The sequence below is a fragment of the Oncorhynchus gorbuscha genome, unplaced genomic scaffold (assembly GCF_021184085.1).
Source record: "Oncorhynchus gorbuscha isolate QuinsamMale2020 ecotype Even-year unplaced genomic scaffold, OgorEven_v1.0 Un_scaffold_2009, whole genome shotgun sequence".
Classification (NCBI taxonomy): Eukaryota; Metazoa; Chordata; class Actinopteri; order Salmoniformes; family Salmonidae; genus Oncorhynchus; species Oncorhynchus gorbuscha.
In genome coordinates this window covers 62,513-79,600 of record NW_025746626.1, presented here as the reverse complement: position 1 = coordinate 79,600, position 17,088 = coordinate 62,513, and the positions used below count along the sequence as shown (strand labels likewise).

Genomic DNA, 17,088 nt, shown 5'->3' with positions numbered 1-17,088 from the left:
GGCAAGATACAGTAGATGGTATTGAGTGCAGTATATACATATGAGATGAGTATGTAAAAAAGTGGCATAGTTAAAGTGGCTAGTGATACATGTATTACATAAAGATGCAGTAGATGAGTACAGTATATACATATACATATGAGATGAATAATGTAGGGTATGTAAACATTATATTAGGTAGCATTGTTTAAACTGGCTAGTGATATATTTTACATCATTTCCCATCAATTCCCATTATTAAAGTGGCTGGAGTTGAGTCAGTGTGTTGGCAGCAGCCACTCAATGTTAGTGGTGTTGAGAAATTCTTGTTGAAGTTTTCGATTATCATGGATTTATCGGTGGTGACCGTGTTACCAAGCCTCAGTGCAGTGGGCAGCTGGGAGGAGATGCTCTTGTTCTCCATGGACTTTACAGTGTCCCAGAACTTTTTAGAGTTTGAGCTACAGGATGCAAATTTCTGCTTGAAAAAGCTGGCCTTTGCTTTCCTGACTGACTGCGTGTATGGTTCCTGACTTCCCTGAACAGTTGCATATCGCGGGGACTATTCAATGCTATTGCAGTCCGCCACATGATGTTTTTGTGCTGGTCGAGGGAAGTCAGGTCTGGAGTGAACCAAGGGCTATATCTGTTCTTAGTTCTGCATTTTTTTAATGGAGCATGCTTATCTAAGATGGTGAGGAAGTTACTTTTAAAGAATGACCAGGCATCCTCAACTGACGGGATGAGATCAATATCCTTCCAGGATACCCGGGCCAGGTTGATTAGAAAGGCCTGCTCGCATAAGTGTTTTAGGTAGCGTTTGACAGTGATGCGGGGTGGTCGTTTGACTGAGGACCCGTAGCGGATACAGGCAATGAGGCAGTGATCGCTGAGATCCTGATTGAAGACAGCGGAGATGTATTTGGAGGGCCAGTTGGTCAGGATAACGTCTATGAGGGTGCCCTTGTTTAAAGATGTAGGGTTGTATCTGGTGGGTTCCTTGATGATTTGTGTGAGATTGAGGGCATCTAGCTTAGATTGTAGGACTGCCGGGGTGTTAAGCATATCCCAGTTTAGGTCACCTAACAGAACAAACTCTGAAGCTAGATGGGGGGGGCGATCAATTCACAAATGGTGTCTATGGCACAGCTGGGAGCTGAGGGGGATCGGTAGCAGGCGGCAACAGTGAGAGACGTATTTCTGGAGAGAGTCATTTTTAAAATTAGTAGTTTGAACTGTTTGGGTATGGACCTGGAAAGTATGACATTACTTTGCAGGCTAACTCCTCCCCCTTTGGCAGTTCTATCTTGACGGAAAATGTTATAGTTGGGTATGGAAATCTCAGAATTATTGGTGGCCTTCCTAAACCAGGATTTAGACACGGCAAGGACATCAGGGTTGGCAGTGTGCTAAAGCAGTGAGTAAAACAAACTTAGGGAGGAGGCTTCTGATGTTGACATGCATGAAACTAATGCTTTTTCGATCACAGAAGTCAACAAATGAGGGTGCCTGGGGACATGAGGGCCTGGGTTTACCTCCACATCACCCGCAGAACAAAGGAGGAGTAGTATAAGGGTGCGGCTAAAGGCTATCAAAACTGGTCGAGTTGGGGACAAAGAATAAAAACACCACACCTTCCAAACCCCAGGAGAGTTACTCTGTCCTCTTCCACCCTAACTTTGAAAAAACTGTGGATACCGCTAAAATAATATTGCATTAACCCCCCACCATAGAAAATAACATGTAAAGAAAATAATCAAAGAAAGTTAGTTAGGATAGAGCCCTCCACACCAAACACTCAAACTCAAACTCCCAGCATGCATTGCAAGAGAGAGAAAGAGAGAGAGAGAGAGAGAGAGAGAGAGAGAGAGAGAGAGAGAGAGAGAGAGAGAGAGAGAGAGAGAGAGAGAGAGAGAGAGGGAGAGGTGGGGGATAGGGAGAGAGAGAGCGTAGATTGAAACAGCAGGTCCGTGACAAGGCATCTCGTCCGGAGTACACACATTTCTGTTCATGTGATACATGATGTTTGGCTGTGCGAAGTGTTATCTTATGGGTTTGGTGATTGTTCTGTGTGAAGCCGTATTCTGCATTGCATCATGGAATGTGATGTGAAATCCTTGGGCCTATGGCTGTTGAAGATACTCCACTGCACTGCTGCTGTGAGCAGGAGTGGGAGAGAAGTCATGCTTTTATTATACTCTTGTTCTGTCACTAATTCTCCTGCCTCTCCATCTCAAAGGCTGCCAAATATTTTGAAGAGTGGTTAAAGAGGTGGCTGTGTGTACACACACTCAGACTCCAACTCTATGTATAGGTTTGTCTTATTCCAGAATACATCCATAATTGTGATCAACACAGTATGGTTCTAGGTTTTCCACTCTGTGATTAAAAGTAGTTCTCAGAGTAGAGCTATTTTTAATTGACCAAAGCACTTCTCCCCCGATTGCTCAGTTTAGGAAGAGTCTTGGTGGTTCCAAACTTCTTCCGTTTAAGAATGATGGAGGCCACTGTGTCCTTGGGGACCTTCAATATTGCAGAAACGTTTTGGTACCATTCACCAGATCTGTGTCTTGACATAATCATGTCTCTGAGCTCTATGGACAATTCCTTTGACCTCATGGCTTGGTTTTTGCTCTGACATACACTGTCAACTGTTGGACCTTATATTTTCAACATACAGAAAACATCTCAGAGGGTTGATCTAGCTGCAGATAGCTAATTCCCCACTATGTGTTTTCCCTTGCTGCTAATAAGCTCTTACCAATCTAACTAAATTAATTGAGAACATCTGGTTATCTGACAGTCTATGCAGCAACTATTGTATTGGAGTTAAGCTCTGGTTATTTTATTTATTTGCCTAGACAAGTCAGTTCAGAACAAATTCGTATTTACAATGACAGCTTAGGAACAGTGGGTTAACTACCTTGTTCAGGAGCAGAACGTCATATTTTTACATGGTCAGCTCAGGGATCTGACCTCGCAACCTTTCAGTTACTGGCCCAACGCTCTAACCACAAGGCTACCTGCTGCTCCAAGTCCTGCCAACTCAAAAACTGCACAATAAAAGTGTAACCAAGGGGGAACTAGTGCATTTCTCTGAGAAAAGCTGCTTCAGTTTTACCAATCTTCCAAAACACTTGAAATTCTTGTAAAATAATTTGCATTTATTTGATCAAATAGACTTTGAAAGGGTAGACATGCAGAAATTCCTCTTGTCAAAAGTCTTGCTGTTACAAAAGTAGTTCTTCATGCAGCGTAACAGGTTACAGGTTCTTCTTGGTGAAGCGCCTGAATGGCTTCATCATTGCTGAAAAGACCCTGACAATCAAGGATCGTTTTTTGACAGGCTGAGATATGGAGGGAGAAACCTCTCCAACGGGAGCTAGAAACACAAGAGAAATGGATGGGGTAAGAGAGAGAGAGAGAGAGAGATGCAGTATAGTAACGTTGAAAAATAACAGTGCTATGAGTTTGGTAGGCATACCTAAGTTTCTAACACACACCTAAACAAAACTACAAGCTATAGCAGAGCTCTAAAACATCCTTACCTATGCAATGTCCGTCAGTAGAGGGAATCTCAGTCTGTTCCTGGACTGAATGGCAGTCCTTTTTGTTTCCTCTCTTGGAACGCTAACATAAGAAAGGTAAAGAAAATGGTACAGAGAATAAATAAATAAATGGAACACTTCTGAATCCAAGGCAACAATTTAGTGATTAATAAAACATATTTATCTCATGTATTTGTCTTATCATATCAATAACATCAGCACCTAACTGGAACAAAAAACAAATGCTAACTCCCTGCTATACCTTGAAGTTGATCCTGAGTTTGGTCATTGAAAAGCAAAGGAAGCTCCTTCTTGCTTTCTGCTCAGCCCCCCTCTCTGTTGCAGCCTGGTCTGATGGGTTTGTTGCAGCAGAAGCTGGTCTTGACGCCTCCTTGCATCCCTGTACCAGCTGCTGGGTCAAGGACTTTACTAGGACTCTGTCAAATGCAGGGTCCTGGGAGGAAATAGCTGCTTGCTGGGTGTTATAAGAGCCAAACTCCTCCATGAGGTTTTTATGTACACCTCTGAACACCCTTTGGATGTTCAGGTTCTGGGAATATGCCTTTGTCCTGGAGAATCTGGATGCAGCACAGAACTCAGACATGACTTGTCTGATGAGTTGCTGACATGTTTCTGTCAGATCTGCTGCCTGTTGGGAGGGTCCATCTAGGGCTGAGAGTCTGATCTCCGATAGCAACCTTATCACCAGTATGGTGACAAAACAGATGCCATCATCTTTGCTGGAGTCCATCAAGTACTGCAGTGGGAATGCAGTGGCACTGCTGATGTCCGGGGTGATTAAGAGCTCCCTCAGATGGCCAGAGCTGCTGGGGATGCACACCTCCTTCTCTTCAATGTCAATCCCATCTCCCTTTGGTACCAAAGAGGTTCCCTTGTTGGTGAAAGACGGAGTGGAGGATCGAAAAGAGGCTTTAGCACTGGCGGTCGACTGCTGTCAGTCATTGGACTGTTACGATGCAGGGGTTCATCTGTGTGTGCCATCATCTTTGTCTTTAGGTCACTTGAAGAAATCTCTGGCATTTTAGAGACCCTGGTGTCGATGCAGGAGCTCCTGACGATGGGGCAGGTCAGATCAAAAGGCACTTCGTCAGGGATGGGAGTGCCAGGGAGGTTGATCTCTAACTCACACTCTGACCTAGGACTCTTTGAAGAGCTGGACAAGGAACTACGACCATTTAAAGAAGTGGACAAAGATGAACAGGTTCTAGGGATGTCTTGGCAGACTTGTTCACTGTCATCCTCACTTTTCTCACCCTCCTTCAGTATAGTTCCTACCATATCATTGATCTGAAGGAGCTCCCTGGAATCCTTCATTCTCCCTAAGTTTGAGATTTCACTCTGGATAGCAGCCAGGATTTCCCCAAGGGTCTCTTTGGAAGAAGCATTTTCTGTCCTTTCGGATCCGGGTGGCTTCAGCCCTGTGAAGAAATCCTTAAGTGTGTTCTTCATACTGACGCAGATGGTCTTAGCTGTTGACCAAAGCTTCTCCTCTGATATTTTAACACTCAATTCAGTATCTTCCAGTTGGGAGCCCCCGTGGGAGCACTGCGAAACTTTCCCACTTCTTTCCAGTAGCACAGTGTCAGTGGACTCATTTTTCTGGAAAATAGTCGCTATTCCTTTGACAAAGGTTTCCACTAATCCAGAGGCTGTATTCTCAGAGGACATGGAGGACATGGATTCTGAAAGGACATGGATCTCTGATGGTGAGCTAGATGATAAGCCAGCCTGCAGACTTTTCTGAAGACCAGTATGGCTGATCTGTGTGATAAAGGAATGACTGGATCTCATCAGCACTTTACTCACTGCCTCTTCTGCCTGAGTCTGGAAGTCATTGCTAGAGAGCTTCTTAATGCTCTGAATCAGACTAGTAGAAGACTCCGTGATTCTGACACTCTCTTCTGAGCTCAGTTGAGAATATTGAGTACTCACACTCAAGTCTTCATTGGGTGAGGGTGACTGGGAAATAGTATAGTCATCGAGCTTTGATAGGACGCCATCAACAAACCAACAAGCCTCTAGGGACTCATCAGATGAACTGACAACGGCCAAGGATTTACTCTCCACTTTTGATAACTCTGACTTGTAGATGGAAAAAACACTGCTAAGAACTTCTTGAGTACTGGTATCCAGATTGGAGAGACAGAGAGCTGGTATTGGTTGGCTCTCACTGGGAACTCTACTAAGTTTGGTGCTGGGTAACTGGACCTCAACAGTTGAAACAGTTGCCTTTTCCAGAGTGTCTGAAGACTCCTGAAGAGAAGCATCCTTAGCCACACCTTCTTCTCGAGCGGATAGAGTTAAAAGGTCCCTCAGCTTTGCTCGTATACGGCCGTAGAGTGTGCGGGCTAGAGAGAAGGTTATCATCTGTGAAGATCCTGTTTTGTGGTCATTTACAGGAACTGGCCAATCAACTGCTTCACATGTGCCTTCAAATGATGCTATCGTCTCCATGCCTCCCACAAATGCCTTAACAATCACTGTGGCAGTGGAGGTTACAGATGTCAGGGCTGTGCAGCTGGTATTCAGGGAAGCTTCAGTAAGGCTAGGAGCAGCACTAGAAGGAAGGCCTAGAGGAAGGAGCCATGCCAGAAGAGCTGCTGACTTTCCTTAAGGATGGTGCTCACCGCCTTCAGGGCTTTAGACTGAAAGTTGGGGCTAGAGAGGGTCTGAATCTTTCTGGCCACCACACTGGTAGAGGATCCAGTCTCTTTGAGAAAGTGAGTGGTCCTTTCTTTCCCAGATGGACACTCAACATCAAGGTCACATTGAAGATTGGTCAGACATTTTGACCCCAAGATTGTCATCTTCTTGGCCAGATCCAATAGGATGTTGAAGTCCTGTGCCATTTTGTCCATTGTGCCGACAATGGCATCCAGCACATCATCGGTCACAGGGTCCATGAGGGGCTCGATAAACCCTACCCACTCTGGCTCAGACGTTTGGCTCTGTAGCTCGGCCAGGATCTGCACCGAGGCTACCCGAATGACCTCCTTGCCTGCTGCTATGTCCTGACTGTCCATAGGGGGGAAACTCCCCGAGCTGGCCTGAATGGCCACTGAGAGGCCAGAGTTAAGCTGGTGTACCACCTCCCCACGATAGCACACCTCAACTCGGAGGAGCTGGAGGAGGTGGGGTTGGAGTGACCCTCAACCAGGGATATCAGGAGGCTCTCTTCCGTTACCCCAAAAAGAGCCTTCAGAGGCTCCTCCATGAGGGGAGCCTCTCTAGTTGCAGGCAAGCTCTGCAATGAGGTCTGGGACCTTGAAGATAAACACACAATCACCACTTATGCCATGCAAATGTGACCAACTGGTATCTAATCTGGGCCATTAGTGAGCCTGATAACCAAATTAGAGCAATGATGGTCTCATACCACCGTAGTTCTAGAAGCCTAAAGCCAACTGACACGATTTTTTGCCTGATTTTTATGTTTGTACGGCATCAGAATATGATTAATTCTGAAAGGCATGTACCTGATCTATTTATTCATAGATGACTTTATGGCTTACCCAGTTAAAAATGACTTTCACCTGGACCCACCCCTCAGTGGCAACATTTCTGACCAGAATTTAAAACTACAAGGTGTGAATTCCAAGTTAATAATTTATGATAAGTATGGGTCAGGTCTTGCAATTATTAAGTTGAAATATTGCTGTGAACATACCTCTTAGGCGAACAGCATGGTGATGAGGTTCTGCGAGTGGATTTTTGGCGGCACCCTGCACTGCCATTCCTCCTCCTCTCCTTAGTCCAGTAGTTCATCTCACTGATCAGCAGCCTTTTCTCTCTCTCATCCAGACTGCCTAAGGAATCCTCAGACCCTGTCAGAGAGCACTGGGATTCTGGGGAGGTTGCCCCACTCCTCAGGTTCACCCCCATGATACGAGCTAGCGCTGGTAGGAGAATGCGGAGGGCTGTCTGGGTCACGACTTTAACAATCTTCAGACACAGCATGGAGAGCTGCTCGAATGTGAGCTATGGCCAACAAACAGAGCAATTCCATGACACCATTCCCTATATAGCGCACAACTTTTGACCAGAACCTTATGTGGAGAGACTTACGTTATTTTTCATGCCATGCTGAATCACTCTCCATTGGCTAGAGAAAAGGAAACATATTTTACCTGCACACTGATGTTGAGTTAGTGGAGTCACTAGATAGCCATGTCAGGGAAAATAAAAGTGTATTTAATTAAGCTATTAGCAAGTACATGAGACATTTTGTTCTTGATTTACAGGAAGAGTTATGGGTGTGGTTACAGTGATGTTAGGTGTAGTGTCTAAAATCCCATTTGTGGTTAGAAGGTGCACTATGATTATAAATTCAGAGTTGTTTTATGTGAGGTTGGAAAAAGACATGGGACTTGCTCATCAGTTAGACTCCTCAGGAAGGAGAGGAGGATTGGGGCACAGCATGTCTCAATCTTGAGAGAAGGCATTAGAGTCCTCTGAGCCTCCTTCTCCAGCTGCTCAATGATAGATCCCCTTTCCCGGAAACCACACCCGGGTGTCTGAGAAGACTCTGGGAAACCGCAAAGAGAAATCTAAAGTTGAATCTGAACTTGATCCCTAATTTCCTTCACCTTTAGTGATTTGATTGCACTGGACAGGTAAAAGCACATCTCTCTGCGGGCCTCCACTATATTGCTTTCACCTATATAGATACTATCTTCTCAGATTAGTGCTGATGAATTTGAACACAACCTGCACCCAACATGAAGTAATCTCAGACCTGCACCAATGCTGCTGTCCTCCTCCACGGAAGTCTTCTTGGCACGGCCACTGGACTTACGTTTAGCCTACATGACAACAGATTATAGGTCTCATAGCAGATCTAAGGTCAGTGTAGTGTCTCCTCCTAATGCTTTAAGGCTAGGATTTAGTGATACTAAACTAATCCTAGATCTGTGCCTAAGTAGGCAGAACATGTGTAAAGGACAGCATATTTCTTACCTTGCCTCCTGTCCTGTTCTTGTTGGTCTCATGTGTCTCTGTTTCATCCTTCATATTCATCACAACCTTATTTTGGTCATCCGGGGGATCCTCCCATTTCACGCTCTGGTGGATAAATGAGAGGTCAATATCAGTCCTAGGTTGTGACTTTGTGAAACAACTTATTCGCTCCTATTGTAAACAAAACGGCAATAGTGGTCAGATTTCAGTCCATGGATCAAACCAGTGAGACCTATTGCTTTGGTAGTGACCTACTATATTGTTAGTCATTTCTCCTCTAAACTCAAAATAGGCTAAATGAACCATACCTTGCTGTCATCTGACATGATGTGTAGCTTATTGTTGTAGGCTGTTTAGAGGAAATACTAATAGCTCCTTTGAAAAAAACGTCAGTGAACCATCGGCAGACAACTGAAGTGAATATGAACGTCCTTGAATTATGCCAAAGCATTGTTGAATACTCGATTCCGATTGGCTGAAGCCAGGGCATTCTTCAAAGATGTCATACACACATGATGTCACAATTAGGCCTAAGTCTAATGTCTATATGAACTGTCAATGTCATTTGAAAACAGATTATAGCTTGTCAAAGTTCTGCCAAACGAAAATATTTGTAAGTGCACGTTTTTGCGTTTAATTTATGGTTTATCAAGCATCCTCATTCATCGCCATGCACAAAAACGTAACTCGCTGCCATCCATTAGCTATAATTCTGAGGTTGCAAAGCTGCAAAACTAGGACATGCAATAAATTATAACCACTTGCGCCTAGAATAATTTAAAATCAATGACGTTCTTGGCGTCAGTTCCTGATTCTGAGATACTGTAAACCAACAGACCTTGAGAGAAGATAAAACATCATCTGTTGATCTATTTCACAGGTTTCTGGTGGTTTCTAAGCATTCTACATGTGTTGGGGAAGGAGGGTGGGATCTCTCCAGAGCATCTAATTACATCAATCATGTCTTGCCATGCATGTGATATGAGATAATGTTATGCACCACGTAAATATACATTGCCTAAGGCTGCAGTGCTATACTCCATGGAGACAGTGCTCAATGTTCATTTTGCATGATGATATATGCTACTCCATTTCATACAATCAATCATCAATCAATCAGTACAATTTATTTATAAAGCCCTTTTTACATCAGCAGATGTCACAAAATGCTTATTCCGACACCCAGCTTAAAACCTCAAATAGCATGCAATGCAGATTTAGAAGCACGGTGGCTAGGAAAAACTCTCTAGAAAAACAGGAACCTAGGAAGAAACCTAGAGAGGAACCAGGCTCTGAGGGGTGGCTAGTCCTCTTCTGGCTGTGCCGGTGGAGATTATAAGCATACATGGCCATTAAGGCCAGATCGTTCTTCAAGTACTGTAGTTCAAACATTCTTCATAGATGACCAGCAGAGTCAACAAAATAATGTGGTTATAGAGGGTGCAACAGGTCAGCACCTCCGGAGTAATTATCAGTTAGCTTTTCATAGCCGGACATTTAGAGGTCGAGACAGCAGGTGTGGTAGAGAGAGAGAGAGAAGATCGAAACAGCAGGTCCATGACAAGGTATCACGTCTGGAGTACACACATGCCTCTTCATGTGATACATGATGTTTGGCTGTGCTAAGTGTTATCTTATGGGTTTGGTGATTGTTCTGTGTGAAGCCGTATTCTGCATTGCATCATGGAATGTGATGTGAAATCAATGGGCCTATGGCTGTTGAAGCTACTCCACTGCACTGCACCGCCCTTCTCCCCCGATTGCTCAGTTTGGCCTGGCGGCCAGCTCTAGGAAGAGTCTTGGGGTTTCCAAACTTCTTCCGTTTAAGAATGATGGAGGCCACTGTGTCCTTGGGGACCTTCAATATTGCAGAAATGTTTTGGTACCATTCACCAGATCTCTGAGCTCTATGGACAATTCCTTCGACCTCATGGCTTGGTTTTTGCTCTGACATACACTGTCAACTGTTGGACGTTATATTTTCAACATATAGAAAATATATAGAAAACATCTAGCTGCAGATAGCTAATTCTCCTCTATGTGTTTTCCCCTTGCTGCTAATAAGCTCTTACCAATCGAACTAAATTAATAGACAACATCTGGTTATCTGACAGTCTATGCAGCAACTATTGTATTAGAGTCAAGATGTGGTTATTTTATTTATTTTCCTAGACAAGTCAGTTCAGAACAAATTCTTATTTACAATCACAGCTTAGGAACAGTGGGTTAACTACCTTGTTCAGGAGCAGAACGTCATATTTTTTTACATGGTTAGCTCAGGGATCTGACCTAGCAACCTTTCTGGCCCAACGCTCTAACCACAAGGCTACCTGCTGCCCCAAGTCCTGCCAACTCAAAAACTGCACAATAAATGTGTAACCAAGGGGGAACTAGTGCATTTCTCTGAGAAAAGCTGCTTCAGTTTTACTAATCTTCCAAAACACTTGAAATTCTTGTAAAATCATTGGCATTTATTTGATCAAATAGACTTTGAAAGGGTAGACATGCAGAAATGCCTCTTGTCAAAAGTCTTGCTGTTACAAAAGTAGTTCTAACTGCAGTGTAAGAGGTTACAGGTTCTTCTTGGTGTAGCACCTGAATGGCTTCATCATTGCTGAAAAGACCCTGACAATCAAGGATCGTTTTTTGACAGGCTGAGATATGGAGGGAGAAACCTCTCCAACGGGAGCTAGAAACACAAGAGAAATGGATGGGGTAAGAGAGAGAGAGATGCAGTATAGTAACGTTGAAAAATAACAGTGCTATGAGTTTGGTAGGCATACCTATGTTTCTAACACACACCTAAACAAAACTACAAGCTTTAGCAGAGCTCTAAAACATCCTTACCTATGCAATGTCCATCAGTAGAGGGAATCTCAGTCTGTTCCTGGACTGAATGGCAGTCCTTTTTGTTTCCTCTCTTGGAACGCTAACATAAGAAAGGTAAAGAAAATGGTACAGAGAATAAATAAATAAATAAATAAAACACTTCTGAATCCAAGGCAACAATTTAGTGATGAATAAAACATATTTATCTCATGTATTTGTCTTATCATATCAATAACATCAATAACATCAGCACCTAACTGGAACCAAAAACAAATGCTAACTCCCTGCTATACCTTGAAGTTGATCCTGAGTTTGGTCATTGAAAAGCAAAGGAAGCTCCTTCTTGCTTTCTGCTCAGCCCCCCCTCTCTGTCTCAGCCTGGTCTGATGGGTTTGTTGCAGCAGAAGCTGGTCTTGACGCCTCCTTGCATCCCTGTACCAGCTGCTGGGTCAAGGACTTTACCAGGACTCTGTCAAATGCAGGGTCCTGGGAGGAAAGAGCTGCTTGCAGGATGTTATAAGAGCCAAACTCCTCCATGAGGTTTTTATGTACACCTCTGAACACCCTTTGGATGTTCAGGTTCTGCGAATATGCCTTTGTCCTGGAGAATCTGGATGCAGCACAGAACTCAGACAGGACTTGTCTGATGAGTTGCTGACATGTTTCTGTCAGATCTGCTGCCTGTTGGGAGGGTCCATCTAGGGCTGAGGGTCTGATCTCCGATAGCAACCTTATCACCAGTATGGTGACAAAACAGATGCCATCATCTTTGCTGGAGTCCATCAAGTACTGCAGTGGGAATGCAGTGGCACTGCTGATGTCCGGGGTGATTAAGAGCTCCCTCAGATGGCCAGAGCTGCTGGGGATGCACACCTCCTTCTCTTCAATGTCAATCCCATCTCCCTTTGGTACCAAAGAGGTTCCCTTGTTGGTGAAAGACGGAGTGGAGGATCGAAAAGAGGCTTTAGCACTCGGCGGTCGACTGCGGTCAGTCATTGGACTGTTACGATGCAGGGGTTCATCTGTGTGTGCCATCATCTTTGTCTTTAGGTCACTTGAAGAAATCTCTGGCATTTTAGAGACCCTGGTGTCGATGCAGGAGCTCCTGACGATGGGGCAGGTCAGATCAAAAGGCACTTCGTCAGGGATGGGAGTGCCAGGGAGGTTGATCTCTAACTCACACTCTGACCTAGGACTCTTTGAAGAGCTGGACAAGGAACTACGACCATTTAAAGAAGTGGACAAAGATGAACAGGTTCTAGGGATGTCTTGGCAGACTTGTTCACTGTCATCCTCACTTTTCTCAACCTCCTTCAGTATAGTTCCTACCATATCATTGATCTGAAGGAGCTCCCTGGAATCCTTCATTCGCCCTAAGTTTGAGATTTCATTCTGGATAGCAACCAGGATTTCCCCAAGGGTCTCTTTGGAAGAAGCATTTTCTGTCCTTTCGGATCCGGGTGGCTTCAGCCCTGTGAAGAAATCCTTAAGTGTGTTCTTCATACTGACGCAGATGGTCTTAGCTGTTGACCAAAGCTTCTCCTCTGATATTTTAACACTCAATTCAGTATCATCCAGTTGGGAGCCCCCGTGGGAGCACTGTGAAACTCTCCCACTTCTTTCCAGTAGCACAGTGTCAGTGGACTCATTTTTCTGGAAAATAGTCACCATTCCTTTGACAAAGGTTTCCACTAATCCAGAGGCTGTATTCTCAGAGGACATGGAGGACATGGATTCTGAAAGGACATGGATCTCTGATGGTGAGCTAGATGATAAGCCAGCCTGCAGACTTTTCTGAAGACCAGTATGGCTGATCTGTGTGATAAAGGAATGACTGGATCTCATCAGCACTTTACTCACTGCCTCTTCTGCCTGAGTCTGGAAGTCATTGCTAGAGAGCTTCTTAATGCTCTGAATCAGACTAGTAGAAGACTCCGTGATTCTGACACTCTCTTCTGAGCTCAGTTGAGAATATTGAGTACTCACGCTCAAGTCTTCATTGGGTGAGGGTGACTGGGAAATAGTATAGTCATCGAGCTTTGATAGGACGCCATCAACAAACCAACAAGCCTCTAGGGACTCATCAGATGAACTGACAACGGCCAAGGATTTACTCTCCACTTTTGATAACTCTGACTTGTAGATGGAAAAAACACTGCTAAGAACTTCTTGAGTACTGGTATCCAGATTGGAGAGACAGAGAGCTGGTATTGGTTGGCTCTCACTGGGAACTCTACTAAGTTTGGTGCTGGGTAACTGGACCTCAACAGTTGAAACAGTTGCCTTTTCCATAGTGTCTGAAGACTCCTGAAGAGAAGCATCCTTAGCCACACCTTCTTCTCGAGCGGATAGAGTTAAAAGGTCCCTCAGCTTTGCTCGTATACGGCCGTAGAGTGTGCGGGCTAGAGAGAAGGTTATCATCTGTGAAGATCCTGTTTTGTGGTCATTTACAGGAACTGGCCAATCAACTGCTTCACATGTGCCTTCAAATGATGCTATCGTCTCCATGCCTCCCACAAATGCCTTAACAATCACTGTGGCAGTGGAGGTTACAGATGTCAGGGCTGTGCAGCTGGTATTCAGGGAAGCTTCAGTAAGGCTAGGAGCAGCACTAGAAGGCCTAGAGGAAGGAGCCATGCCAGAAGAGCTGCTGACTTTCCTTGTAAGGATGGTGCTCACCGCCTTCAGGGCTTTAGACTGAAAGTTGGGGCTAGAGAGGGTCTGAATCTTTCTGGCCACCACACTGGTAGAGGATCCAGTCTCTTTGAGAAAGTGAGTGGTCCCTTCTTTCCCAGATGGACACTCAACATCAAGGTCACATTGAAGATTGGTCAGACATTTTGACCCCAAGATTGTCATCTTCTTGGCCAGATCCAATAGGATGTTGAAGTCCTGTGCCATTTTGTCCATTGTGCCGACAATGGCATCCAGCACATCATCGGTCACAGGGTCCATGAGGGGCTCGATAAACCCTACCCACTCTGGCTCAGACGTTTGGCTCTGTAGCTCGGCCAGGATCTGCACCGAGGCTACCCGAATGACCTCCTTGCCTGCTGCTATGTCCTGACTGTCCATAGGGGGGGAAACTCCCCGAGCTGGCCTGAATGGCCACTGAGAGGCCAGAGTTAAGCTGGTGTACCACCTCCCCCACAATAGCACACCTCAACTCGGAGGAGCTGGAGGAGGTGGGGTTGGAGTGACCCTCAACCAGGGATATCAGGAGGCTCTCTTCCGTTACCCCAAAAAGAGCCTTCAGAGGCTCCTCCATGAGGGGAGCCTCTCTAGTTGCAGGCAAGCTCTGCAATGAGGTCTGGGACCTTGAAGATAAACACACAATCACCACTTATGCCATGCAAATGTGACCAACTGGTATCTAATCTGGGCCATTAGTGAGCCTGATAACCAAATTAGAGCAATGATGGTCTCATACCACCGTAGTTCTAGAAGCCTAAAGCCAACTGACACGATTTTTTGCCTGATTTTTATGTTTGTACGACATCAGAATATGATTAATTCTGAAAGGCATGTACCTGATCTATTTATTCATAGATGACTTTATGGCTTACCCAGTTAAAAAATGACTTTCACCTGGACCCACCCCCTCAGTGGCAACATTTCTGACCAGAATTTAAAACTACAAGGTGTGAATTCCAAGTTAATAATTTATGATAAGTATGGGTCAGGTCTTGCAATTATTAAGTTGAAATATTGCTGTGAACATACCTCTTAGGCGAACAGCATGGTGATGAGGTTCTGCGAGTGGATTTTTGGCGGCACCCTGCACTGCCATTCCTCCTCCTCTCCTTAGTCCAGGAGTTCATCTCACTGATCAGCAGCCTTTTCTCTCTCTCATCCAGACTGCCTAAGGAATCCTCAGACCCTGTCAGAGAGCACTGGGATTCTGGGGAGGTTGCCCCACTCCTCAGGTTCACCCCCATGATACGAGCTAGCGCTGGTAGGAGAATGCGGAGGGCTGTCTGGGTCACGACTTTAACAATCTTCAGACACAGCATGGAGAGCTGCTCGAATGTGAGCTATGGCCAACAAACAGAGTAATGTTTTTGTCAATCAAGCAATTCCATGACACCATTCCCTATATAGCGCACAACTTTTGACCAGAACCTTATGTGGAGAGACTTACGTTATTTTTCATGCCATGCTGAATCACTCTCCATTGGCTAGAGAAAAGAAAAGAAAGGAAACATATTTTACCTGCACACTGATGTTGAGTTAGTGGAGTCACTAGATAGCCATGTCAGGGAAAATAAAAGTGTATTTAATTAAGCTATTAGCAAGTACATGAGACATTTTGTTCTTGATTTACAGGAAGAGTTATGGGTGTGGTTACAGTGATGTTAGGTGTAGTGTCTAAAATCCCATTTGTGGTTAGAAGGTGCACTATGATTATAAATTCAGAGTTGTTTTATGTGAGGTTGGAAAAAGACATGGGACTTGCTCATCAGTTAGACTCCTCAGGAAGGAGAGGAGGATTGGGGCACAGCATGTCTCAATCTTGAGAGAAGGCATTAGAGTCCTCTGAGCCTCCTTCTCCAGCTGCTCAATGATAGATCCCCTTTCCCGGAAACCACACCCGGGTGTCTGAGAAGACTCTGGGAAACCGCAAAGAGAAATCTAAAGTTGAATCTGAACTTGATCCCTAATTTCCTTCACCTTTAGTGATTTGATTGCACTGGACAGGTAAAAGCACATCTCTCTGCGGGCCTCCACTATATTGCTTTCACCTATATAGATACTATCTTCTCAGATCAGTGCTGATGAATTTGAACACAACCTGCACCCAACATGAAGTAATCTCGGACCTGCACCAATGCTGCTGTCCTCCTCCACGGAAGTCTTCTTGGCACGGCCACTGGACTTACGTTTAGCCTACATGACAACAGATTATAGGTCTCATAGCAGATCTAAGGTCAGTGTAGTGTCTCCTCCTAATGCTTTAAGGCTAGGATTTAGTGATACTAAACTAATCATAGATCTGTGCCTAAGTAGGCAGAACATGTGTAAAGGACAGCATATTTCTTACCTTGCCTCCTGTCCTGTTCTTGTTGGTCTCATGTGTCTCTGTTTCATCCTTCATATTCATCACAACCTTATTTTGGTCATCCGGGGGATCCTCCCATTTCACGCTCTGGTGGATAAATGAGAGGTCAATATCAGTCCTAGGTTGTGACTTTGTGAAACAACTTATTCGCTCCTATTGTAAACAAAACGGCAATAGTGGTCAGATTTCAGTCCATGGATCAAACCAGTGAGACCTATTGCTTTGGTAGTGACCTACTATATTGTTAGTAATTTCTCCTCTAAACTCAAAATAGGCTAAATGAACCATACCTTGCTGTCATCTGACATGATGTGTAGCTTATTGTTGTAGGCTGTTTAGAGGAAATACTAATAGCTCCTTTGAAAAAACGTCAGTGAACCATCGGCAGACAACTGAAGTGAATATGAACGTCCTTGAATTATGCCAAAGCATTGTTGAATACTCGATTCCGATTGGCTGAAGCCAGGGCATTCTTCAAAGATGTCATACACACATGATGTCACAATTAGGCCTAAGTCTAATGTCTATATGAACTGTCAATGTCATTTGAAAACAGATTATAGCTTGTCAAAGTTCTGCCAAACGAAAATATTTGTAAGTGCACGTTTTTGCGTTTAATTTATGGTTTATCAAGCATCCTCATTCATCGCCATGCACAAAAACGTAACTCGCTGCCATCCATTAGCTATAATTCTG

At 44.4% G+C, this 17,088-nt stretch overlaps 2 protein-coding genes across 3 annotated transcripts; both read right to left on the bottom strand.

Annotated features, from left to right (window-relative positions):
* Positions 1 to 6,118: 6,118 nt before the first annotated feature.
* Positions 6,119 to 8,670, bottom strand: LOC124024808. Its single transcript, XM_046338570.1, has 7 exons — positions 8,505 to 8,670; positions 8,284 to 8,350; positions 7,920 to 8,073; positions 7,614 to 7,650; positions 7,216 to 7,526; positions 6,635 to 6,811; positions 6,119 to 6,590 (listed from the first exon to the last, which is right to left on the bottom strand). The coding sequence occupies exons 1-7, from the start codon at positions 8,562 to 8,564 to the stop codon at positions 6,119 to 6,121; spliced, it is 1,278 nt and encodes a 425-aa protein (XP_046194526.1). The 5' UTR covers positions 8,565 to 8,670.
* Positions 8,671 to 14,185: 5,515 nt separating this feature from the next.
* On the bottom strand, positions 14,186 to 17,088 carry LOC124024806. Of its 2 annotated transcripts, none has more exons than XM_046338565.1 (6): positions 16,375 to 17,088; positions 16,126 to 16,220; positions 15,790 to 15,943; positions 15,475 to 15,511; positions 15,057 to 15,367; positions 14,186 to 14,650 (listed from the first exon to the last, which is right to left on the bottom strand). In XM_046338565.1, exons 1-6 carry the CDS (start codon positions 16,419 to 16,421, stop codon positions 14,320 to 14,322), a joined length of 975 nt encoding a protein of 324 aa, XP_046194521.1. In that variant the 5' UTR covers positions 16,422 to 17,088; the 3' UTR covers positions 14,186 to 14,319. The 2 variants fall into 2 exon arrangements, with proteins under 2 accessions (XP_046194521.1, XP_046194522.1); XM_046338566.1 differs by having other exon boundaries at positions 16,154 to 16,220; positions 16,375 to 16,469.

What these genes read in the sequence shown, in the direction of transcription:
- LOC124024808 (XM_046338570.1), bottom strand. Translation starts at nt 8,564, where the DNA reads ATGAATATGAAGGATGAAACAGAGACACATGAGACCAACAAGAACAGG. An exon ending in AGCATGGCATGAAAAATAAC is followed by an intron (nt 7,527 to 7,613) that starts GTAAGTCTCTCC and finishes TGTTGGCCATAG; the next exon opens with CTCACATTCGAGCAGCTCTC. An exon ending in CCATGCTGTTCGCCTAAGAG is followed by an intron (nt 6,812 to 7,215) that starts GTATGTTCACAG and finishes TTTATCTTCAAG; the next exon opens with GTCCCAGACCTCATTGCAGA.
- LOC124024806 (XM_046338565.1), bottom strand. Translation starts at nt 16,421, where the DNA reads ATGAAACAGAGACACATGAGACCAACAAGAACAGGACAGGAGGCAAG. An exon ending in TTACTTCATGTTGGGTGCAG is followed by an intron (nt 15,944 to 16,125) that starts GTTGTGTTCAAA and finishes GCGGTTTCCCAG; the next exon opens with AGTCTTCTCAGACACCCGGG. An exon ending in CTGAGGAGTCTAACTGATGA is followed by an intron (nt 15,512 to 15,789) that starts GCAAGTCCCATG and finishes TCTTTTCTCTAG; the next exon opens with CCAATGGAGAGTGATTCAGC.